The 24,894-nt window shown below is 35.8% G+C and overlaps 1 protein-coding gene across 50 annotated transcripts in view; it reads left to right on the forward strand.

Annotated features, from left to right (window-relative positions):
- Positions 1-24,894, forward strand: part of KTN1 (kinectin 1) — a 101,440-nt gene that overhangs the window by 74,824 nt on the left and 1,722 nt on the right. For 20 of the 50 annotated variants that reach the window (XM_026698680.2, XM_026698678.2, XM_087922370.1 and 17 more), the window contains 9 exons: positions 2,420-2,506; positions 5,764-5,853; positions 6,147-6,227; positions 14,136-14,225; positions 14,324-14,416; positions 18,762-18,845; positions 19,077-19,160; positions 21,384-21,467; positions 23,981-24,073. In XM_026698680.2, the coding sequence (XP_026554465.1) occupies positions 2,420-2,506; positions 5,764-5,853; positions 6,147-6,227; positions 14,136-14,225; positions 14,324-14,416; positions 18,762-18,845; positions 19,077-19,160; positions 21,384-21,467; positions 23,981-24,073 (786 nt within the window). The remainder of the gene's footprint in view (positions 1-2,419; positions 2,507-5,763; positions 5,854-6,146; positions 6,228-14,135; positions 14,226-14,323; positions 14,417-18,761; positions 18,846-19,076; positions 19,161-21,383; positions 21,468-23,980; positions 24,074-24,894) is intronic. The other 30 variants (XM_087922378.1, XM_087922374.1, XM_087922395.1 and 27 more) reach the window with 3 other exon arrangements.

Genomic DNA, 24,894 nt, shown 5'->3' on the forward strand with positions numbered 1-24,894 from the left:
TACTCTCACTTTTATAAGATGAAAAGTTTTTAGAAGTATCTGAGACAGTCCCACTGCTTATTAAACAAATTTCAGAAGAAGAAAATGATGCATTTTCTAGTTGGCTAAGTGAATTTCTTGAAAGTTGATAGGAAGATACTTCTGAAAAGCAATACCCAATTAAGAAGAAATAGTTCCTTGACCAAAGAAGCAAACTTAAACACGTACTCAGTTCACCTGCTCAGAGATCTTTTGACTTGATTTGAGCATCCGAAAGCAGGACAAGAAGCAACAGTAGCTCATTAAAGAAAGATCCTACCTGGAGCTACTGAGAAATTTCCTGACAGTGAGAGCAATTGGTCAATGGAACAGGTTGCCTTCTGGAACTGTGGATGTTCCATCACTAGGTTTTCAAGAAAAGATTGGACATTCAGGATGGTCCTGCCTTGGGCAGGTAGTTGGACTAGAAGACCTTCATGGTCCCTTCCAATTTTATGATTCATCTTTTCTCTCAAATCTTCTGTTGAATCTTCAGCAAAACTGGAAATATGCAAGATGGTCAAATTTCTTGTTCTATTGGGAGCTGCATAAGGTGCTCTGAAACTTTTCCTTTGAACTTCCTAAATATTTGTCTTGTCCCTGAAATATATTTCATCTCCTTTCGGGCAGTCACCATAAGAGGAAGAGGCAATGGATATATATAGTCTGTGTAGTTCATTGAGTAGGGATAATTGAATTTGCAAATTTCCTCTTAGAAAGCTATTTTATGCTTTCATTCTATAAAAAAATTGAATGAAGACAAACTAAAAAGGTTACTGGAGGTGTTTGTGACAGGAGAATAAAGGTGCCTCCCCTTCAAATCAATACACAACTGTCAACTTTGGAATTCCATTGAGGAAAATCACTCCCTTATAATGTGATGATCATCTAGAAAAAAAGAATTTTTATTTGAATTTCTCCTTTGATTAATGTACTGTTTGTATTTTAACACAGTTTTCATTATTTTATCAAAATATGACTGATCACCTTAAACACCTTATGGAATACAATTTTTAATGCCAAAAAAGTTTAATTCCTAGTTTGTCTTCTGATTCGCCCAGTGAACATAAACTAAAACAGTTTTGCCCTTCCCCTGGTAGCCACCAAAAATTAGGAGAAGAATGTGAATTGTAATCTAATATTCACATCATAAGTTCATCTAGCTTAGTACTTTTTACTCTTGCTGGATCTCCTTTAAATTGCCCTAAAATCTCAAGGGAGAAGACTAGGTGTTTCATTTTATACAGTTGGATTATAAGTCCAATCAGCCCCAGCCTGCTTATCTAAAATTCAGGTTTGAGGTGAGGGCAATAGGAGTCCAGCAATAGCTAGACTACATTTCCTGTGTTATCCTTTTAGATTCTTCTGTACTAAGAAGTAGGCCTGAAATTTCCAGCACTTAAAATAATTTGCTTTGAGGGTGAAGTTTCGTTCTCCAAGCTTGTGGGTTGGTTTCTGAATGTTTTGTTACCAGACTAGGTAACATCTTCAATGGAGTTTAAGGGATGGCAGGTCAATGTTCTTCTGCTTATAAGGGCTTCGGGTGTGGGTGTGTCAAGTGAGGGTCTTGTGATGGGACACAGCCCTAACTTACGCAACCCCCCCTTCAGCAGTTCACTTCCCGATGAACCTGACCTAATGTAACCTCCTTATTACAAGACCCAACACAAGACCCACTGATGACTCTCACCTGACCCATCACAAGGTTTTCACATATACCTGAAGCCCTTAGAAACAGAAGAACACCAACACTGACATCCCCTAAACTCTGCTGAAGATGTTACCTAGCCTGGTAGCGAAACATTTGGAAACCAGCCCACAAGCTCAGAGAACGAACCTTCATCCCATCCTACACCTGAGCTACAGATCTTTGCCGCTATTGCATAATTTGCTTTGTTCCTAAAAATACACTATCTCCCAGCAGTGTTTAAAGTCAAAGCAGAGGTTGAAAGCACCTCTCTGAGAAACCATCCCTGCATTCAGTGCTGTTCTATTTGGGTTAATTTCTAGAGTACGCAGCCAACTTAGTGGGTACCTGATCTAGCGTATGTATGTTTGTCAGTATGCATGTATGTATGCTGATAACTTTTGAATATTTCTCCCATTTTCTTCTTTACAAATGCAGTCAAAGTATGGGGGGAGGAGAGGTTCCTGTTCATGATGCTATTATGGCCCTAAAATCAGAAATAGATGCTTTTTTTTGCTTTTGAATTTTTTGCCATATCAACGCTCTGTCTTTTTAACATCACACTTGTCTTTTGCTAGTATGCCTCATCTAAACAGAGCACCGACCCATTTTGCAGTGAACCGTGCTCAAATGCAAATGCTCGCTCTTTGAGGTGAAAGCAGAAATCGTTTTATTTTGGCTGAACTGAAACCAATTCTTTCTAAAAATGATTAGGACCTTCGAAAGAAAAACTGGAAAGCAATGGAAGCATTGGCCTCAACTGAAAAATTGCTGCAGGACAGAGTGAACAAGACTGCCAAGGTTGTAATGCTAATTGCTAGAAACAATGCATTAGCTAGAAGTGATTCTGCAGCCGCCTTCTAAAATCAAATGGAAGCATTTAGCTTTTACTGCAGTTTTAAATAAACTCTTTTGAATCCTTCCTTTCTTCCTTCCTCCCTTCCTCTCTCCATGTACTGTCACCTTTGCTTCTGTCTGTCATCTTTATACCCTTCTTTTTCTTTCTTTCCTTAAACATTTAATTTGTGAGCATGCTGCTTATTTTGGTTTTGCTTGGGACAGATGCTAGAGCTGTAGGGTTGTGATGTTTAGTCTGCAGAGTGATGATCTGCCACCCTCTTGGTCATTGAAAATTTCTCTTGTTTTGTGCTGAAAGGAACTCTGTCATAAAAGAACTGCCCGTAAGTTTTTTTTAAAGACATTTTTTTTACTTCTATTATATAACAACTTTGAAATTTAATACTCAGCCTAGTGTCCCAGTTGTCTGGATAAAATTTAATCTTGCTGGGAGCATTACACACACAAGCTCCCACTGATATTTCAAAGTGCTTAACTAGACCCAGTTATGTCTGTGTTAAATTTATCACAGAGACTTCTAGTTCATTTTAGTAGATCCTGATTAAGGTTTGCCACAACCAGATTTTTTGTAAAATTTTACAGTACAGATTTAAGATTTGTAATAATTGAAAAAAAATTTTTTTTTTACCAAGTTTAAGATTTATTATAGTTTATAAATTTTAAAATGAGCTTTAAAACTAGGTTAACTGAAAATAACACTGGCTCCACCCATTGTAGCTAATTGTGCTGAACTACAGTCCCCATAATTCACAACCCAATGTTTCACAGTGTTTGTTTGGTGACAGTGATTTGGATTATATTGCACCATTTGGTGTGTGCTAGGTTGAGGAAAGCTATTATAAGGAAGCAGTTTAAACGATTTCTGTTTTGTACATTTCTGTTAGCAACTCTCCTGTTATGTTTTCAGCTGAACTAGCAGTTCTTTTTTATATATTCTTATTTTTAAATACACTGATTTATATTTTTGGAAAACAAACTTAATATAATCACAGTCTCCAAAGTAGTAATTATGCTGATTCTTTTGCATCAAAAATGATAATCTTGGACTACAAACTCTACCATACAGTATGATGAAGTAGACTGGCTGATCCACAAAAGCTTACAGAATAATAAATTTGTTAGTATATAATGTGGTGCAAGATTTGTTATTTTTAATCTAGTGATATAATCCACAAACTCAAATTGTTTTGAAGCAGCGCTCAACCTAACTGAAAAAACTGCTAGGAAGAACCTCTCCTAAAAAAATGAAATAAACTTTTGGCAGGCCTTTGTTGCAATGCTTATGGAGTTTGCTGGAGTTGAGTTACAGGATAGGATTGGTAGGTTTTTCAACTTTGGTGAATGGTGGCAAAATAAACTTCAATAACACAGAGAGCTTGAATTTCTGGCAGATCTGTGGACCAGGAAGGTCCATCTTTTGTGGAATCTGAATATTTGCAGTCCACCTAGGGGAAACAGAAACCGTATTGAATCTGTCTGAAGAACATTGCTTTGATCCATGGACTGTGCTTTAGGACCGGCCATGGCTCCCCCACCTGCCCTTCCATTCTGCCCTGTTGCAGAGCAACAAGTAGAAGGAACAAATGTTGGTTGCTGCCTGCTTTTTGATCTTTGAAATCCTTGAACTTTCTTCTTTTGGCAAGATTGTTTATCCGAGAGGAAAAAAAATGCTGCCCAGCTCTGACATCTTTATAGAATATTCTAGGAAAGCAAAAGCAGGACAGAGAAAACACCCCTTGAAGCATGTGGTGAAAGACAGTGAACATATTTCTCCTTGACACTTAAAAAGATAATGTTGCTTCACATTTATTTAAAGGATCCGCAAACATGCAAACAAGTGGAAAAAATAGAAGAGTTATTGTATCCAGAAATATTGCCTGATCACCACCACATTCTGTGGAGTTGTTGGTGCTCTCTGAGCTTGGTTGTTTTCTTTTAGACATTTCATTACCAAACTAGGTGACATAATCAGGACTAGGAGGAAGATGATCAGCTCTAGAACTGATAATTTACCTAATTTGGTAATGAAGCATTTGCAAGAAAACAACCAAGCTCAGAGCACCAAGGATTCCACAGTTCAACCCTGACTATAATTATTCTCTTAATCACATTCATTTTGCACCTTGGGGTTGCAAAGCAATAAAGACAATAGAGTTTTAGACTTTGATTGGTTAAGTGACCATAAACTAGAAGTCTGGGGTCAGAATGCTTCCTTAATTTTAAGTGAGTTTAACTGCATTTGCTTACAAGAGGAAGCAAACAGGAATTAGTTTGCAGCCTGTTCTGCTGTTACAAAAGAAACTATTTAGAGTCTCAGCAGAGGGTCAAATAGTGGGAGATCACGTGGCACACGTGTGTGTGACCCACTCATAACTGTTCAAGTGCTTTACCATAATAGACAAATGAAGTTGGAAGACTCTGGTCACTTTTGAAGTGATAATTGAGTTTTCTAATAACAGCTGTATTTCCAGTGCAATACCGCATGGAATTTTCATAGAGGGACTAGAGTGGATAAGGAAGGGAGAAAAGGAAAATGAATGTCGCCCAGGAGCCAACTTCCTACAATTTTAATAACAAAAAAAAAATGTTTCCTAATAATGGCATAATTGCTGTGGAAATAATCTGGAATATTTGCGGTTAGTTCCAGAATTGTTTGAGCCTTTCAAAATGTAACCCATGTAGTATTGCTTTCTTGCCTTAATTCGGTCATATATAAGTATTCAGTCCTGATTTAAAGGATCAGCAAGCATGCAAATAAATGGAAAAAATAGATAAGTTGTTGTATCCAGAAATATGCAAGACGGAATAATATTGTAATCAGACTGATAAAGATTTTTTTTCAAACTAGTTTGGGTAATACATTTCTTCCTGGCACCCATTTAAGATTCCCCTCTTCCATCTTTTAAAAAAATCTCTATTAGACTCCAAATGTAAGTTGATTACTATTATTGTAGTTTTCATCTGCTTTAAACCTTGTATAACTTTTATATTAAATATATATGCATATATAAAACTTTTAGTTTTAAAGCGAATCATTCCATGTTCCAAATGCAAGGGCAGCATATGGAATCATTTTTGCTCCTTAGAATCAGTAGTATTAAACTGAGAACTATTTAGGCCAAGAAATGGAAATTGATGTGACATCATGGTAGAAGATTTACGCTTATTTTATCATTTTTCTTTCACTTTTATCAATCCAGGACAGTCAACAACATGCAGAGGCTGTTGAAGCAGAGATGAGAAACATATTGCAGAAGCTATTTCCTATAGTCTCTCTTCCTTCCACTTTGGTAAGATTACCATTTGTTTAAATTTATCAAATGGGCAACCATGTGTAAAGCAAGACTGATTTCTAAGGCAATATTGAAGGATGAAAAAAATGGTTTTTGCTAATATGAACTTAGTTCTCTTGTTAATGCTTTGGCTGGTTCACTTCTACTACCTAGCAAAATTGTGTCTTCAAAGACTGCTAAGTTCTAAGTTGCTATTCTGTACATACCATTCAAGACTCTGTCTGTGCTAGTTAATTAGCTGTGCTACTTATTTATTTCCAAATTCTTTTAATGTGTTTTTTCATATTCAGAGTCACAGTGAGTGGATGTGTGGATTTGAAAAAGCAATAAGAGAACATACAAAAGAGACTTCTCGATCAGATGACATTAAGGTTAGTGCAAACTGGATATGAATTTAGTTTTAGCTAAGTAGTTTTTTAATATCAGGATTTTTTTTTTATTCTGGAAAGCAGGGAGAAAACTGATGTCCTGTGTTTGAGAATTAATTGGTAATAACTTGAGATTTGATTGACAATAGAACGCCAAGATTAATCTTAGAATTTGTCCCACAAGTGTTTTCCCAAAGTTCTTTAATGTTTTTTTTATTGGTTTTTAAAAACGAACATAAACAAACAAAACATAAAAACATCAAGCTATCTTCCATAGGTGTACATACAGTGTGCTAGTTGGTTTACAAATTGTTTTGTGCTTCCATTTTGTAGTCTTCAATTACAATTACATTGCATATAATCTCAGATTGTCAATCAAAAATTAAATACCTTAGTATCATTATTAATCAATCATTTGACTATACTTTTATTCATTCATGTTTTATAAGATAATCATAATTTACTTAGTTTATTTTATAACAGTTCATATTATCATCCCAAATCTATCCTAAAATCATTTTGTAGATATAAGAAAGTACATCTTTATATATTTATTATTTTCTAAAAGTCTACATATTTCATTACTGTGTTTTATTGTCTAACCATTGATAGAAAAGATCCCAAATTTTATAAAATTGTTTATCATCTTGTTCTCTAATTTCAAATGTCAATCTACTCATTTCAGCACATTCCAATATTTTCTTAATGATTTCCTCCTGTGATGGTATCTTCTCATTTTTCCAGTTTTTACCAAATACAATCCTAGCCGCTGTTAATACATTTAAAATCAGGTATTTCAGTTCTTTACTATATATTTCAGGTAAAATTCCCAATAAAAATATCTCTGGTTTCAAGTCTATATGCTTTTTTGTCATTTTTTCCAACCACATGTGGATTTTAGTCTAGTATTTTTTAGCATCCGCACAAGTCCACCAGATATGGTAATATGAGCCAGGTGTCTGATGACATTTCCAACATTGTCTGGCTCTTGAACATTCTTGCTATTCTTGTCGGGGGAAAATGCCACCTGTAAAACATCTTATACAAATTTTCTTTATATGCTGTTGACATTGTCATTTTATAATTTTGAGACCACAATTTTTGCCATTTCTCTAAATCCATATCCCAAATTCTTCCCCCAAGCAATCATAGTTTCTTTAACTTGTTCTTCTTCTAGTTTAATTTCTAATAAATATTCATACAATTTTTTAATCACCTTTTCATCAGTACCTGTCAAAATCTTATCTAAGTCAGTCAGTTCATCATAGAAACCTTCTGTTTTAGAATCTTTATCATACCTTGAATGTATTTGTGCGTATGACAACCAATTCATCTTTATACCTTGTTCCTCTAGTTTTTGCATAGATTAAAGTTCACCCTTTTCATTCAATATTTCACCATATCTAACTGTTTGTTCCTTTTTGTATATTATAGGATATGAAAATGCTTCAATAGTCGATAGCCAGACTGGAATTTTCAAATAACATTGTCTTTTAATCTTCCCCCAGTTTAACCACAGAGACTCCCGTATATAATGTCTGCTAAAATACCCCTGTGTTTTAGTTCCTTTATATCATAAAAAAGCATGCCACCCCAACAACAAATCATATCCTTCTAATGTCAACAATCTAGTATTTCTTAGTGTTATCCATTCCTTAACCCACATCAGATTTGTAGCTTGGTAGTACAACTCCCAATTAGGCAAACCAAATCCACCTCTTATTCTAGCATCTTGCAAAAGTTTTAACTTTATTCTCACTGTCTTACCTTGCCATATATATTTCAACACAATTTTATTTAAATCTTCAAAGTAGTCTTTTCCAAGCCTAATTGGAATTGTTTGAAGCAAATATAAAATTCTGGGTAATATATTTATCTTGATTGCTGAAATTCTCCCTATTCGTGACAGTTGTAAATTTTCCCATTTCGCCAAATCTAGCCCTATCTGCTGTTTAAGTTTAATATAATTATTCTCTTTTAATGTACTATAACTTGCTGTCAAATATATCCCCAAGTACTTAATCTTATTCGTGACCTGAATTTTCAGTAGGTCTGCCAGTTCTTCCTTTTGTCTTAATAGCATATTCTTTGTCAAAATCTTTGTCTTATCTTTATTTATTTTCAAAACAGCCACCTTTCCAAATGTCTCTGTCTTTTCTATCAATTTTGATGCTGTTTCTAAAGGGTCTTCTAAGATGAAAACCAGATTATCCGCAAATGCTTGCAGCTTAAATTCTTCCTTTTTGATTTTCATTCCTTTTATATTCTTTTCATCTCTAATATTTTTGTTTAGCACTTCCAAAGTTAACACAAACAACAAAGGTGATAGTGGGCACCCTTATCTTGTTCCTTTTCTTATATTGATAGAGTCTGTCAGTTCTCCCTCTATCATTACCTTTGCCGTTTGCTTATAGTATATAGCTTCTATTGCTTGAATAAATTTTCTAGCAAAACCCATCTGTTCCAACAGTAATAACATGAATCGCCAATTCACATTATCAAATGCCTTCTGTGCATCTAGAAATATCAGAGCCATTTGTTTTTCAGGATGTGCCTCGTAGTATTCCAAGGTGTCCAAGATTACTCTTATATTGTCTTTAATTTGTCTCTTTGGCAGAAATCCATTTTGATCAGGATGGATAAAATTATTTAAATATTTTTTAAGTCTTTCTGCCAATACTGAAGCAAAGATTTTATAATCTGCATTTAGTAGAGAAATGGGTCTATAGTTCTTAATTTGTAATGGGTCGGCCTCCTTTTTTGGAATAAGTGTAATATAGGCTTCTGACCATGTTTTAGGTATCTTCTTCTTTAACATAACTTCATTCATAACTTCTAGCAATGGAAGATTCAACAATTCTTGTAATGTTTTATAAAATTCTGCCGGAAGTCCATCTGGGCCTGGTGCCTTTCCATTATTTTGCTTCTTGAGTGCTTCAGTTAACTCCATCATCGTTATATTGCTTTCTAACATTTTTTCAGCCTCTCTAGGTATCTGAGGTAAATTAGAATTCTGTAAGTACTGTTTAACTCTTTCCTCATCAATATTCTCTTGCATATATAATTTCCCATTGAAGTCTCGAATGATTTCCTTCTTCTCTTTGCTACCATGGCAAACTTGGCCTTGGTCATCTATTAATTGCAATATTTTCCTTGATTCTTTCTCCTTTCTCAGTTTGTATGCTAACCATCTACCTGGTTTGTTTGCGTCTTCAAAGTAGTTCTGTTTAGCACCTTTAATTTTCTGTGCTAATTCTTCTTTTTCTATTTGACCCATTTTGTGTTCAATTATATCCATTTTTAGCTTGATGTCCTTTTTCTGTGGCATTTTCTGTAGCTCTTTTTCAAGTCTTTTATGCTCATCCTCTAGGGCTAGTCTTTTCATAGTATTCCTTTTCCTTGTATAGTCTATTATCAAGCCTCTAACATATGCCTTCATTGTATCCCATACATTCTGAATTGATGTATCTTCTTTTTTGTTTTCTCTAAAGAAAAAAAGCCAATCCTTTCTCCATCCGCTGTGAAGTCTTTTTCCTTTAAAATAGTATTATTTAATGTCCATCTAGATCTTCTTTTTTGTCCTTTCCATTTAATTGTCATTGGATTGTGATCTGCCCAAGTACTTGTTTCAATATTTATTTCTTGAATGTTAGTTATTAATTCTGTTGACATCCATATCATATCTATTCTGGACCATGATAAGTGTCTATTTGAATAGAAGGTGTACTGTTTAGTTTTAACGTTTCTTTCTCACCATGTATCTTTTAAATTTATTTCATCTACCATTTTAAAAAAAGTTTTAGGGAGAGTCTTTCTGTTTTGCTTTATTGTTTTCTGTGCTGCATAGTCCAATTTATTGTCTACAATTCCATTAAAATCTCCCGTCATAACTATATTAGCATAGTCCAGTTGGATTATTTTCATATGTAATTTTTTGTAGAATTCTTCTTGTTTGTTATTCGGAGCATAAATTGCAATCAGGAGTGTTTTCATATTATTGTCCATTATTTCCACCATTAGTATTCTTCCATCATCATCGGTATAGATCAATTTTGCTGGGGTGGTCTCTTTAATATATAAAACCACTCCTCTTTTTTTACATTGTGTCAAGGAAATAAATATTTTTCCTAATTTTGGCTGTACCAACAATTGCTCATATTGTTTTTTAATATGTATTTCTTGTAGATAAATTATATCAAATTTTAATTTCTCTAAAGGTTTTCCTTCTTTTAACGGCTGAGTTAAGTACATTTATATTAATTGTAATCAGTTTTTTCTCTTCCATGTTATATTTTATAGTTAGGTTTAGCAGCTCTCGTAGATCTTAGTTCACGTTCTTTGGCTTCCACCTTTCCACCTACTGTGCCTTCTTCTTTTTCAGTCGCCATTTGGCAGTCCTCTTGGAATTCAATTAGTGAGATCTCTTTTTCTGCCTCTTCCTCTTTCCTTCCAAAAAATTCTGTATAAAATAATTCCGCTTTCTCAATTGAGTCAATTCTATGTCTCTGTTCTTGCCATGTGAACATTAAACCTTCTGGAATCAGCCATCTATAATTCACCTCTTTTTTAAGTAGCATTTTAGTCAGGAATCGGTATTCTCTTCTCATCTCTCTCACTCTTCTTGGTATTTGTTTCAAGACCACAATCTCCTTGTCTTTGTATTTCAATGTTTTCTCTTTTGCCACTTGCAATATTTGCGTTTTAATGGCTTTCTTTGTAAATCTAATGTGAACTTCTCTTGGTAAGCTATTTCTCATCGCATATCTTGTGAAAACTCGATAAACCTCATCTATTCCATCCATCATCTTCTCTTGAGTTATTTCCAAAGCTTCAGCCAGTATTTCTATCATAATCTCAGCTAGGTTTTGTCCTTTTTCTTCCTCTATGTTTTGGAATCTAAGATAGAATTCTGATCTATCCATCTCCCATCTCAACATACCACTTTTATCTTGTTCAACCACCGTTAATCTATTATCAGTATCTCCAATCTTCTTGTCTCTTTGTTTATCTTCTTCAATTTTTTGGAATCTCTCATCATACTTCATCATTTGTTGGATGTTCTCCACTTTTTCATCGGTTTTCCCTGTTCTTTGTTCAATGTTCTCTGTTCTTTGTTCAATGTTCTCTGTTGTTTGTTTGATGTTCTCTATTCTCTTTTCAGTATTCTCTGATCTTGTTTGAATATTTTGAATTCCTTGCATAATCATCTGCAGAGTCACTTTTTCTTGTTCTTTTTCTTGCTTTAACATTGTCTGTATTGAACGTTGTCCTCCAGATGGTGGAGAGGAGAAGTAGAAGCCGAAGAACCAGGAACTGTTAGTTTCCTACTCATTTTAAGCAATTCAAAATCTTCAGGTTCTTCTAAACCTTAATCCAATTATGAAGTAACCAATTATAGTTCAAAATAAAAATAGTAGAAAAAAGAAGCCCAATAATAATAATAATAAAAGGAAAAAAAAGGGAGGACAAAATTTCTTCAGGTTCTTGTATACCTTAATCCAATCAATAGTTAGATGAAGAAAAAGACTTAAGAAAACAAAAAGGAAAAAAAGGAAAAGGAAAAATTCTTCAGGTTCTTCAACACCTTAATCCAACTGAAAGGTCTCAAATAGAAAAAAGTGCATAAGAATAAACCAGAAAGGTAGATGAAAAAACAAAAATACCAGGAAAGGGGAAAAAAAGGCTTTTAAGGCTTTCCCTTTAAAATAAAAAGCAAACGTAGAGATTGGACTTCCAAAGAAAAAAAGAAAAACAAAACAAGCTCCAACAAAGCCAAAAACCCATATAGTTATTACAAAAAAAAAAGTTAAAAAGAAATACAATAAAGCTGGTGAGGAGGGATAGCACAACTTAGGAAAAGTAAAAAGGGCACACTGCGCTTTATTTAATTATCCAAGGCTCTTATTATAACTCTCTTCTCTAAAAACTTATCACCTTTTTTCCCCCTACGTTTCAACACCAGAATCCAGCTGTTGATAGAAACCCAGAAGAGCACCTGCAATAATACTCTCCCATGCTCTTCCCTCTATCTTATCAAATAGCAATGTCCTTGAAAAAGAGTCTCAGTTCTTTCTTTCTCACCTTTGTCTGGTCACAGGGAAATAGAATATTTTCCGGCCTCTAGTTGGCAGTGTTACAAAGTTTCTTTGCTCTCACTTTCCCCCTCCTTTTCTGAGCAGGATATAATAAGAATTAATAAAAAAAAGAAAGATATTTTTTAAAAATGAAATAACTAAAGGGAGCCTCTAGCCTAAAATATTACAAAATCAAAAAGGAGAAGAAAAAAATAGATATAAACAAAAAACTAGTCCAGTTTCAAAATACAAGATCATATATAGAAAATGCAGCAATGAGGAAAAAAAAAACCATTACTTTGACATTCCTGTTTAAAATCGCCGCTTAATCGCTTCTGTCAAAACTTTTACAGATTCTTTCTTTTCCTTAGGGTGTCCTTTCAGATCTTAGATTAAAAAAAAGTTCCCACCAAACCGGCACTCTCTTTCTGCTCTCTTCCATTTCGGAGCTGTCCCAACTTCAGCAGCTTTAATGGCTGCCTCTTTGCCGCTGGCAAGAAGATCTTCTCCTGAATCTACCAGGGACTTTGCGGTATCCCTAGGTTCGACAGGATGCGCTCTTCACTTTCACCGTCTCTTCGGGACGGTTTAGATCCTACAAGACTGTCCAGGAGCAAAGATATCGGCAGCGATCTCAGACCTCCAAAATTGCATGCCGTATCGTCGCGGCGCCAGCTCCGCCCTCCTCTCTAAAATGCCTAAAGTTCTTTAATGTTTTGAATGATTATATTTCTGCAGAGCCTAATTACAGAATTGATTGTCTTCTGCAGAATCCTGAGTTTTTAGATTTGACTGAACAAAACATGAAAAGCAAATGGACCATTTTTGTAGAATAACAAGCATGCACTTTTTCTTTAGCTGAGATCTCCACTTTTGTATATCTTGTTGTTGTCATCATTGTTACAGTTTATATAGAACTTTGCTATTGAAATTTAGCAATATAGCCATAGCATTTTGTTGATCCAATCTAAGGAGCATGGGTTTTTTGTGGCTCTTTCCCCATCATTTTGGGAAACCCTTTTCTTCTTTGTCTTTATTCCTGTCTGGGTTTGTTTTCTCTGCCAACTTTGTTTCTTTTGTGTTCAAGTTTTTCATTGGCATTATATTTCATTGGCAATGGTAGGTTTGAGTTGGTTGAGGAAATAGATAATTGTCCTTCTTAGTTTGTTGTCATTTCATAAACTTAAGTTGAATTCATATTCTGTTATTATCTCTGCCACTTATCCAGATTCTTAAAGGAACAAATGTGAAATAAATAAATAAAAAGCAACATCTTGTTTTCAAAAGTGTGTGTATATTGGGGGGGCGGTGTATGACTCAGCACAAGAAGCATTTTGTAGATGAGAAATAATAGCAAACCCAAACAGCTAATTTATTGTGGGATGCTAAAATTTTGTCAAAGGGAATACAACATAAAATAAAAAAGAGCTGATGGCAGAGGGACATAGTTGCGACTTGTTTTCTTATTCACCATTACTAGAAAGATTTAAAGTAGGTGAAATAATTTGTTTTTGAATATTGTAAGGTTGAGTTTGAAATAGAATTGTGTACAAATGATGAACATGTAATTGCTATATAGATGTGAGTTGCTTGAAGAAATAAATAACATTCCTCTTAGTTTGTAGTCACTCCCTAAACATATATTGAATTCATATTCTATTATTATCCCTGTTCTATTATTATCATCCATGCTATCCGTCCAGATTGTTTAGTTGTGCAAAATCCATAGCTAATGGAACTTTCAAAATGTAGCCATTCAGCATTTCACTGGAATAAAGAGAGTTCTCTGCCTTGCATTCTGTATATTATATCCATGGAATCTTTTTTATCATTATAGGTCATGGAACAGAAGTTGAAAGAGGCAGATGAACTACATGTCATGTTGCAGCAAGAATGTGAGAAGTACAAAGTTGTCCTTGCAGAGACGGTAGGAAGGAGCTTTATAAAATCTGGCTATATTCAGTAATATTTCTTCTTCCTCAATTTCTTGTGGGCATCAACATAACTGAAATTTTGTATTACTAGGAGGGAATCTTGCAAAGGCTACAGCGCAGTGTAGAAGAAGAAGAAAGCAAATGGAAAATAAAAATTGAAGAATCACAGAAGGAACTACAACAGGTATTTTAAAAAATCAAGCATTCATGCTGAAAATAGTTGGAAGCTAGTTAGAGCTAGTTAACTGAAAATATCCTTACAGTGTTTAATTATTTTATCGATCTAGAAAAAATACAGCTTGCCTCTCAGTATAATAATTCTTTTTTTATATATACAAAGTTTTTTTATTTTTTTATTTTTTACACATCTCTTCAAGTGAGCAACGTGATTCCAGGTTACAACATTCCTACATAGTCATAATTACATTTCCAACTTCCTTATCTAATTCATATCAAATCATTATTCCACTGATCTTTAAATAAGTTTTCACTTCATATTTCAATTCCTTAATTCAATATCAAAAACATTTCATCCTCACATATATTTTCCACTCTTTATCCCCTGTTATTTCCATTTTCAGCTTATCACATATTTTATTTTACATTATTATCTTCATTAATTTTCTCAAAGCCAATATGTAATAAACAAACAAAAAAGAGTAAAAATAAAATAAAACTAATATATTCAGGATCCACATGGTATATCCCCCAATCTACAATAAATCTTATATTTATCCCAGAGATATTCATATAACCATTTCATATTTTTTCTTTGTTTCCACTTAGCCAGTTTACCTATGAAATTTTGTTAAATTTTCATTCCCCTCCTTTTTAATCATAATATAATACTCTCATTACAAATACTTTACTTTACAATATAATCCTTTCTGGTTTACAATATTCCCTATTTTCTCATATCCTTTAATCAATTACATTTTCTATTTCATGTCTAATATGTCTAATATAATATGTATACAATAAAGAAGAAGAAAAAAATCAAGTTTCCTTTTTGTTTCCATTTAACCAAATTTAACCTATAAAATTTTATTTAATTTTTATTCCACACTTTTTGGTCATAATAGCATATATTTTTTTCTAGTTTACCATATTCTTTGTTTTTCTAATATCATTTGAATAATCAATTATCCAAATCCAAATATGTACATGGATTTAATAACAATAAAGCCATCTTAATTTCTCTTACTCTGTCATCATTTTTCTCATGTCTAATTATATAATAATCTTAAGGTAATTCCCAATAAGTTTTGAACTTCAGATCTCCCCAGTCTATATTTCTAAAAAAATACCAAAATACATTTCCACGTGGTATCCCCCCTTTATATTATCTTTAACCCCTATCTCTAAATCTCTTGGCCTTATAGTTTCTTATAATTTTGACCAGCTTTCCCTTTTCTTAAGTTTGTCTGGTCTTTCCTCTTAATTCCTCTTTTTTCCTCTGGTATTGTTTTTATTTTCATCTGCCAATCACTTATTTTTCCCTCCACCCTTTCCTGTTCCCTCTTTTGGAATTTCTTCTTGTACAGCTTCTTCTTTTGTTTAATCTTGGGAATATTTTCCCTTTTATTTATTACATCTATCATCAATGTCTTAATTTTGATTCCTTTCATGTCTTTTTTCAATGTCCCTTGTTCTTTGTGCTCTTCTAAGCTGCTTTCCTCTTCTGTTAACTCCTCCTCCGTAAACTTTCTTTCCTCTTCTGTGAACTGCATCACCATTAATTTTACTGCCAGTATATCCAATAATTCTATTCTTTCTTTTAACATTCCTCTCACAGTTTGCAGTTCAGTGGTGGTATTCAGCCGGTTCACACTGGATTGGGAGAACAGGTAGCAAGAATTTGGCGTGGGTCGCCGAACCAGTAGTAAGTTCTGGCTGGCTACGCCCCCCACCCAATCGCCCTCCCGCCCAATGCTTGCTCACTCCGCCCTCTGCCCACCTAGTATTTCTTTGTTTCCCCTCTTGACAGTCAGCTGTAGATAAGATCAGCTGTGTCGGGATTCCCCTTGCTGAGGCCCAGGAAGGTAAAAAATGGAGGGAGGAGCTCAACCCCGCTCCATTTTTTGCCTTCCAGATCCCCAGAGGAGCCTTAGGGGAGCAAAAACGCCCCCCCCACAAGGCTCTTCTGAGGCTAGGAAGCTCCCAAAATGGAGCTTGGAGGGTTGCTGCACGCCCATCCCATGTTCTGTTCCTTTTCTTCCAGAGCCACAGAGGAGCCTTAGGGGAGAAAAAATGCCCCCCCCCCGAGGCTCCTCTGTGGCTAGGAAGCTCCCCCAAAATGGGTGGGGGCTGCAAAAAAAGCCACACCCACCCAGTCACATGGCCACACCCACAGAACTGGTAGTAAAAGTTTTTGAATCCCACCACTATTGCACTTCCAATTTGAATTCTTTGCCTCTTCTATTTTTTTAATCAGTTAAGTTATTCTTTATTTTATTAAAATCAGAGTATTTTATTTTAGTCTTTGCCAAAAATATCCATTTACCTCAATTCCTCTTATTAATCTTTCTGTCTCCTTGTCACAATCAACACCAAACAGTCCCAAGATATTACCTTCATTTGTTCCTTTGTTGCAATCCCCCCTTTTTTGGTGCTTCCGGGGTTATTGTTATAAAACAGTCTTTTCTTTCATTTCATTTGTCATTCACACATTTGTAAAACCAATAATTTTCCATGAAATCATAAGAGAAAAAGTGCCTTTAACCATTAGATGGCGCTCTACATAGTTTTCCACTTTTCAAAAGTTCTTTTTTCTCTTTTCAATTGTATTCTGCTAATTTTCAACCATTAGCTCTTTTAAATATAGTCAATTCCGGGCAAGTCCAGCGTTCTATCCAATGCCTAATTAATGCCAATTTCTGTATCTTATTCCAATTTTGGTCTCTAGTTCTGTTATAGTCCTTTTATGGTCTGGTTTATTTACCTTATAATTACCTCTTATTTTCCATTCGCTGCTGCCACACTCTTAAACGAGGGCTTTTTCCTTCTGTTTCTTGGGGTTGTCAAAAAAAATCCAAAATCCTTTGCCTGGTTACACGCCGCTCACCACTTTACCGCTGCAGCACACACTTAAGTCCCGGAAGCTTTACTTCTTCAGGGCAGCCATTAAAACTGCCGCTACCTCCTGTCTTCAAGGGGAGTATACCTAGCCAGGGAGGGGAGATGCGGCTCCCCCTCTTCCCCCACCCCTCCAAGGTGGGTCCAAGATGGATCCGGTCCTGTTGGGACCCTCCCACAGGATAAGCCTGGATCGAAGCTGCGCACAATCGCAGTCTTCGGTCCGTCTTGGATGGGAGTGCCCAAGTATAATAATTCTTAATATAGGGGATAAAATGAAAGATTCAATGAAAGCTAAACCGAGGTAAACCCAGACTGATACCTAAAAAGATTATCAGACAATTGATTATTTAATTTATGGATCAGCACAACTGTTTACCCTTCCATTAATTCATACAGATTTCTCTGTAGTTGCTACTAATGTAAAAGAAAATAAAGGTGATTTTTGCCCTAAAGTTCATAGCTAGACTGATACAGGAAGAATAACAGAATTTCAAGGGACTGGAGATCTTCTAGTTCAATCTCCCTTTTTAAACAGAAGATCCTTTTCAGACAAATGGTTGTCCACTTTCTTCTTAAAAAAACCTTCACTGAGGTTAAATGGTTAATTGTTCTACTGCAATGAAATTTCTCCTTATTTCTAGGTTGGTTCTCTCCTTCATTAGGTTCCATCCAGAACGTTTAACCTCTTACTGCCACAAAATATGTCTGAACCTGCACAAATACTCAAACTCAGTCAGATCCACTTTTTCCTCCCCTGCCTATACTCTAGACATTACATCGGCTGCTTTATCTTTCAGAGGCCCTCCACTAATGATAGGGGACACTTGGGGCTGACAGGAGCCACTCAGGAGTTATACCATGAAGGCCCCAACTGACCTTCTGTTACCAGCAGTGAACGATGCCTTCAATGAGCTCACCTGTCAGAATGTCAGAAAACTAAATATATGGGTACATTGTAGTTTATTTGTATAGGAATCCAATATGTGTCTGGATATAGTGTTCTTTCTCTGTCCTACCTCTTATTTTGGAAACAGTTTTCCCCACTGTATGCATTAGGAAATTCAATCAGGTTTTCCCAGTAAGCCAGGATATCAGAGCAAGCCTGGTGAACCAGTCTACAACTCCATGATTAAATAGCAATTGCTTTGCTATCAGTTTTCAAACATGGCTATTTAATGAAAAAATTAGCTACATAGTTAGAATTATTATGAATAAATTCTTCCATTTTATATTCAACAAAATGCAGACAGTAATTTAAAGATAAAAGTTATTTGAATGAAGTTATAAAATTGGATAAGTTGGATGTCATTTATTGTGTGTGTGTGTGTGTGTGTGTGTGTGTGTGTGTGTAGAGAGAGAGAGAGGGAGGGACGGAAGGAGAGAGATAGAAAAGGCCAGCCAGATCACACTTGAAATAACATGTGATTTGTAACTGCCTGTTCCTTTTGTAGCTTAAAAAGGAACGAGAGCATTTGGAACATGAATTGGAAAAAGCAGAAATTGAGCGATCAACATATGTGTCAGAAGTCCGAGAGGTAATGTACCTAGTTGAACTATTGAAGCCAGATATGCTTTATGTCACATGTACACATTTACCAGGAAGTATGAATACTTAGTTGGCCCAAAGATGAAAAACCTGCTCATCCAACGATCTGGGAGATTTTTGTACTTTCAAATTCATTTATTAGTTGGAAATAAATTATATTAATGGCTGAGTTGGGAACATATGGTAATGCATCCTAAAGCCTCTGAAAACTTCATTTCAGCTTAAAGATCTGTTGACTGAATTGCAGAGAAAACTTGATGACTCATATTCTGAAGCAGTAAGGCAGAATGAAGAGTTAACATTGGTAAGAGGCCTGTCCTCCACTGAATATATCTGTTGAAAAGTGGAGAAACTTTTCCAAATCCTATCTGTCTGCTAACCACTTCGACTCAGCTTTTGCCCACTTTAGCCACTTTTGTAGCCTTTCTCTGCCTCTCAATAACACGACTAGTGCTTAGTATACCTTTTCATGTGCCCACCTCTCCCTTGCCTAAAGGATTCATAAGTCTATACTTTGTGAATTTGGAACATGATGTTCACAGAACTCAGAGGAACTGGACTTGGGTGTTGGTGTAGGATTGTTTGGAGGAAAATCTTTGGTTTCACTTGAACTGTGGACTTCCTTTCCTGAAAGGAATTTCAGTTGCTGAAAAGAACAAAAAACATTCCAACTTGTATGCAAATATGTTGGAATATGCAAATGACACTTCAAGGGTTTTATCCAAATATCAGCACTGGACCTTATCAGGATTCACAGAAGAGCAATGAAGATGATCGTAGGACTGGAAATTAAGTCTGTGAAGACAGTTGGAGGAATTAAATATATTTAGCCTTGAGACAATATTCCTCAAATACCAAAAGGGTTACACAATGTATTCTCTGTACTTTCAGAATATAAGAATTGGAATAATAAAGTTATTAACAAAGAGAAATAAATTTCAGTGATAGGAAAGCTTCCTGTGCAAGACCAGCTTGATCTTGGAATGAAATACCCACGGGGTAGTAGAGTTCAGGCAGAAGAGGTGTAGCAGTTGTTTGTAGGGAGAACATTAATTTGGGCTACCAAACAGAGAGTTAGAACTACTGATTGAAAAATTTACTACCAGTTCTATGATTCTATGGGATAACATGGTTTATCAGCTTAAGGGAGGGGAGGGTTTAAAAAAGTTCCTTAAAAGCTGACTGAATATGGAGCTTGAGACCCAGAGGGCCTACTCAGTGAGGAAAAGAGCATATCAGCCATCTAAAAGGAGTGGACTCCCAACTAAGACTGGAATGTCTTGTGGTCAAGGAAGCCACTTGCATTTGGTGAAGAAAAACTAAGCATGAGCATAGAGAGATCAAAAGAAGCAAGCAAATGAAAAATCTCTAATGTACATTAACGTAATAGCAAGTGAAAAAGTTCGTTTCTTTGTTGAACCACATGAATTTGTCGTATTTGGGAGCAGTTGGGAAATGATGGATACAAATTACATTACCAATCTTAGCTAAAATTACTTACATAATTTGTAAACCTAAACTAAGAACATATTTTTGAGCCAATTCAGGAGAATTGATATTTCAGTATGATTTTTAGCAGGGAACTGGTTCTACAAATTTTTTTTCCTCTATTCTTTTTTCTGGATGTTATTTTCATCTGTTATTTCCACATATTGATTCAGATCCTGAAAACTCACAGAAAATGTCTATATACTATCTTGGGAAAGGATTCTTCATGTTTTTAAAAACTGATCTGCAGACAACAAAGCAATGTTATATCCATACAAGAACTTCTTCTGATCAGTTCATTTGCAATTTATGGAGAGTTACTTATCTAGCATCAAGAATAATAACCTTTGGACAGCTTTAAATCTCAAGCCAATAGTAGTGCTTGACCTATGACCACAATCGAGCCCAAAATTTCTGTTGCTAAGCAAGACATTTGTTAAGTGAATTTTGCCCTATTTTACAACCTTTCCTGCCACAATTGTTAAGTGAATCATTGCAGTTGTTAAGTTAGTAACATGATTGTTAAGTAAAGCTGGCTTTCCCATTGACTTTGCTAGTCAGGAGGTTGCCAAAAAAGATCATGACCCCAGGACACTGCAACCATCATAAACGCGAACCTATTGCCAAGCATCCAAATTTTGATCACGTGACCCTGAGGATGCTGCAATGGTTATAAGTGTGAAAAATGGTCATACGTCACTTTTTTCCGTGCTGTTGTAACTTCAAACAGTTACTAAATGAACAGTTGTAAGTTGAGGACTACTTGTAAAGTAGATTTGTAAAAATCTATTCACTTTCACTGGTAATGCTGACAAGTCATTAAAAGTAGTATTTGTTTCAGATTCTCTCTACTGATTTTAACCTCTTTCAAGCTTATCTTTTCTTCTTAACTTCTTTTTCCAATGGAATTTCCTATCACTCAATGTACTTTGTAGCGATTCAACTTCTGTATGCCTATATTCTTATGTGTATTACTTTACCAAAGATTGCCCCATGCTCCTCTTAAGCATTGTGAACTGACCCTAACTTACTTTTACAGCTCAAAACCCAGCTGAATGAGACATTATCTAAACTCTTAACTGATCAAAGTGAAAGACACCAATTAGCTGCTGATTTGCCAAAGGTAATAAATCCTATGATTTATCTTCTACCTTCCTAGGTGTCAGGTTTCCAAGTGATGAAATCCATTTAAAAAGAAAAGAGCAAAGTCCATCTTCCAGAATAATTTATTTTTTTTAGGAAAGCATCAAATTAGCAAAGTCCATAGTAATTCCAGATCTGACACAACCCAGAATTACCTCACAATATTAGAAGTTAGAAACAACCTGCAAAAGTCACATTCTCCAATAGAAGTAATTAAACATTGCTTGATGTCATAAATCTGCACCTCAAGGGGCCTGAGCACGGTCAGCAAGAATCACCTAGCCTGAACAACTTTCTCTATCTCCACTCCTCCCCCCTTAGGAATGTGGCAACCCTTCCCCCATGACTGCCAAAGAGAAAGTAAGAAAAAGAATATATACTATATACTAAACCTAACCAAAATGGCTACACGTATGTCCATTTTTGCCTTGACACGATGCCCACATTTGAAAAGAAACGCCTGTAATGACATAAAATACACAAAGTTTGAAATTAGGTTAAACACAATCATACAATATGCATTTTAACCTCCTCTGCTACCCACAGAATTTGCTTTAGGCTTGTGTGGGTATTTTTCATGGAATTTTCCCAACAATCCATCAGCATTAACTTTCCAGCTGTTTACCCAAGTCGCTTGTGAAATTGGATAGCCTTTTCAATAAATTAAATATTGTAACTTCCCCCTGAAAATCCTTGAATCCAAAATTTTCTTAACCTCATAATGTTCATGCCCTGCAATGAACAAAGGCTTCGGAGCTACACCAAGAATCATTGGGTTTAATAAACGACTATGAAGCACCGGATGTACTTTCCCCAATTTTTTTTTTAACATTCCAGTGGCCATTCCATAATGGCCAACTGATTCTGGATGATAGTCCATTCCTTCTTAAAGGACAATCTACAGTCTGGGGCAGTGGTGGCTAACCTTTTTTCGGCTCCCATGCCGATAATTGCTTGCGTGCCAGCACCCAGAAAGCAATGCGTGCTACCTCCTCAGCCCCCCGCGCATGCACACACGATTCTCCCCTCATGCGCCATGTGTCTGCGCATGCATGTATGATTTCCCCTCGTGCGTTGTGCATCTACACATGCACGTGCGATTCTCCCTTGTGTGCCGCATGTCTGCGCAGGCGTGTGCGATTCCCCCCTCACGCAGTGCAACTGTGCATGCACGCACAATCCCCTCACGCACAGTGCATCCTGTGCATGCACGTTCATCTCCCATGCACCCCCCTCTGCGCATTCGCACCAGATACTATCAGCTGTCGGGCAGCGGCACACCTCTCATGTGCCTGGGGGAAATGGCTCTGTGTGCCACTTCCATCATGAGTGGCATAGGTTCGCCAACACGGCTCTGGGGTATTGATAGATTCAAGTTAGTCATGGAAATATCTGTTAAGGTTGCTGTGCCAATTCTAGCTCCTCCTGGAAAAGTAACGGTGACCCATACCTCAATAACTCTCATGTTAGTTTATAGCGATGCATTTTATATGAAGTTGTCCTTAGAAGGTTATTTGGAAATATCGGTTCCAAAATGTTACTTAAATTAACAGGAGAGCTTCTCCGCCTACACAGATGGTCTGCAAAAGGTCCTTCCTGGTGGATGTTCCCTTTGAAATATTTTTCCTCAGGAAAGTTTGTTGACAACTCTTATTGATTTAATCAGTAATTAATAAAAATTCCTGCCCCTGAACGCAAGTGTTGCAGGGCTTCAAAACAAAAGATAACTAGGGCTAATAAACAGTAAAAGAACATAAAAAAGTCACAGCTACAGACTGCAATGGGTTTGTTTGTTTGTACTGTTTAGAGCCCTAGTTATTTTTTATTTGTTTTGCAATCCTGCAACACTTGTTTTTCTGGAGCAAGATTTTTTCTAAACAATATGTAGATGAAACTTCTTGTTGGTTAAGCCCTGTATTTGAGATTTCATTTGGGGGGTGGGGGGGCAGTGGCTCCTCAGATTAAACCAAAGATGTTTGACTGTAAACTGTAACCATTGTTAGCTTTCTAGGCTGAGTGAATCTGTTCTTATAGAACTGTTTGCAAATGTAGTAATTATGCCCACATTTCAATTTTTAGAAGATATGAACCTGAAATAATAAATACAGTGTATATGAGCATTTCCTCTTCCTCCCCGTTGCCATTCCTAGTAAGTTGCTCATCCAGATGAGCAACATTCTGATTCAGAGACTTGAGAGTAGAATATGAAACCCCAGCTCCCATATTCATCTATCTCCCACTGAGCCGTAAGTCAGTGTAATTTTCTTCTCAACTCCCCCCTCTTGAAATCTGTAATTCTGTCATTGGGAGTTTGGAAAAACATGCAATACTGGAACATTTCAGTATTGTACATCTTTTCACTGATTACGCTTGTGATCTAGAATGAAAAATAATGATCTATCTGATCATTTCAAATACTGAATCAGTAAAGGCTTGGATTATGATTGGATGTTTTAAAGCAATAACTGCTTTAATTTTCTTATTTTCTCAAAGGCCCAGGAATCACTGGTGATCCTAGAAAGGGAAATAGGAAAAACTAGTATGGGCCCTGAAGTGATACAGAACAGTGATGCTTGCTCACAGACGGTGAGTATTTTCCTAGATATATAAATAATATGCCTTAGGAAGTGCATTTACAGAGGAGATAGCTAGAGGCTGATTTATCCTGTGCATTTTGCTTTGTATCATTGGTGATCATTGAACATAATAGAAATTCTACGTCCCATTTTTGCATGGCTATCATTTTCTTGGCGTAAGAGATCCACTGCGATCTTTATATAAAACTGGTGTTTGGGTTGTAGAAGCCATTGGAGATTTGGTTTAGAAGTCTATAGGTGTTGTATATTTTTATTTACTTATTTAATTCGCCTTAGGCACCTGACTCCAAACCAACTGTAACTGTACTATGATCTTGCAGTTTCTTTGCTACATGTCTTTGGGGCTGGCCAGTGACTATAGACCAGTATTTTTCAAACTTGGCAATTTTAAGATGTGTGGACTTCAGCTCCCAGAATTCCCCAGCCAACATGCTATGTGTGGAATTCACATCTTAAAAATTGCCCAGTTTAAAAAACACTGCTAAAGACTATTATATCCTGCCACCAGATGGCAGACTAATAATGTCCTGGCAAGTACTATAAACACATTTTGGAAACCTTAGAGATAGCTGGAAAGTTTTTTGCTCTGTTGTCGTCATCATCATCATCATCCTCATCCTCATCTAGTTCTTATTGTATGTATCTGGGATGTTCTGATTTAGGACACCACTACATGTGAAGCCTTATGCAATGAAAAATAAATAAACAAAAAACATTCACATAAAAAGGTGGTACATCAAAGAGATCGGATCTGTTATAGTTCTCCATGACATTGTTTTCTAATTGGAGAATTTTTTTCGATAAAAATTC

This window comes from Pseudonaja textilis, chromosome 1 (assembly GCF_049901715.1).
Source record: "Pseudonaja textilis isolate UNSWEBS1 chromosome 1, rPseTex1.2, whole genome shotgun sequence".
In the NCBI taxonomy this organism is placed as follows: domain Eukaryota; kingdom Metazoa; phylum Chordata; class Lepidosauria; order Squamata; family Elapidae; genus Pseudonaja; species Pseudonaja textilis.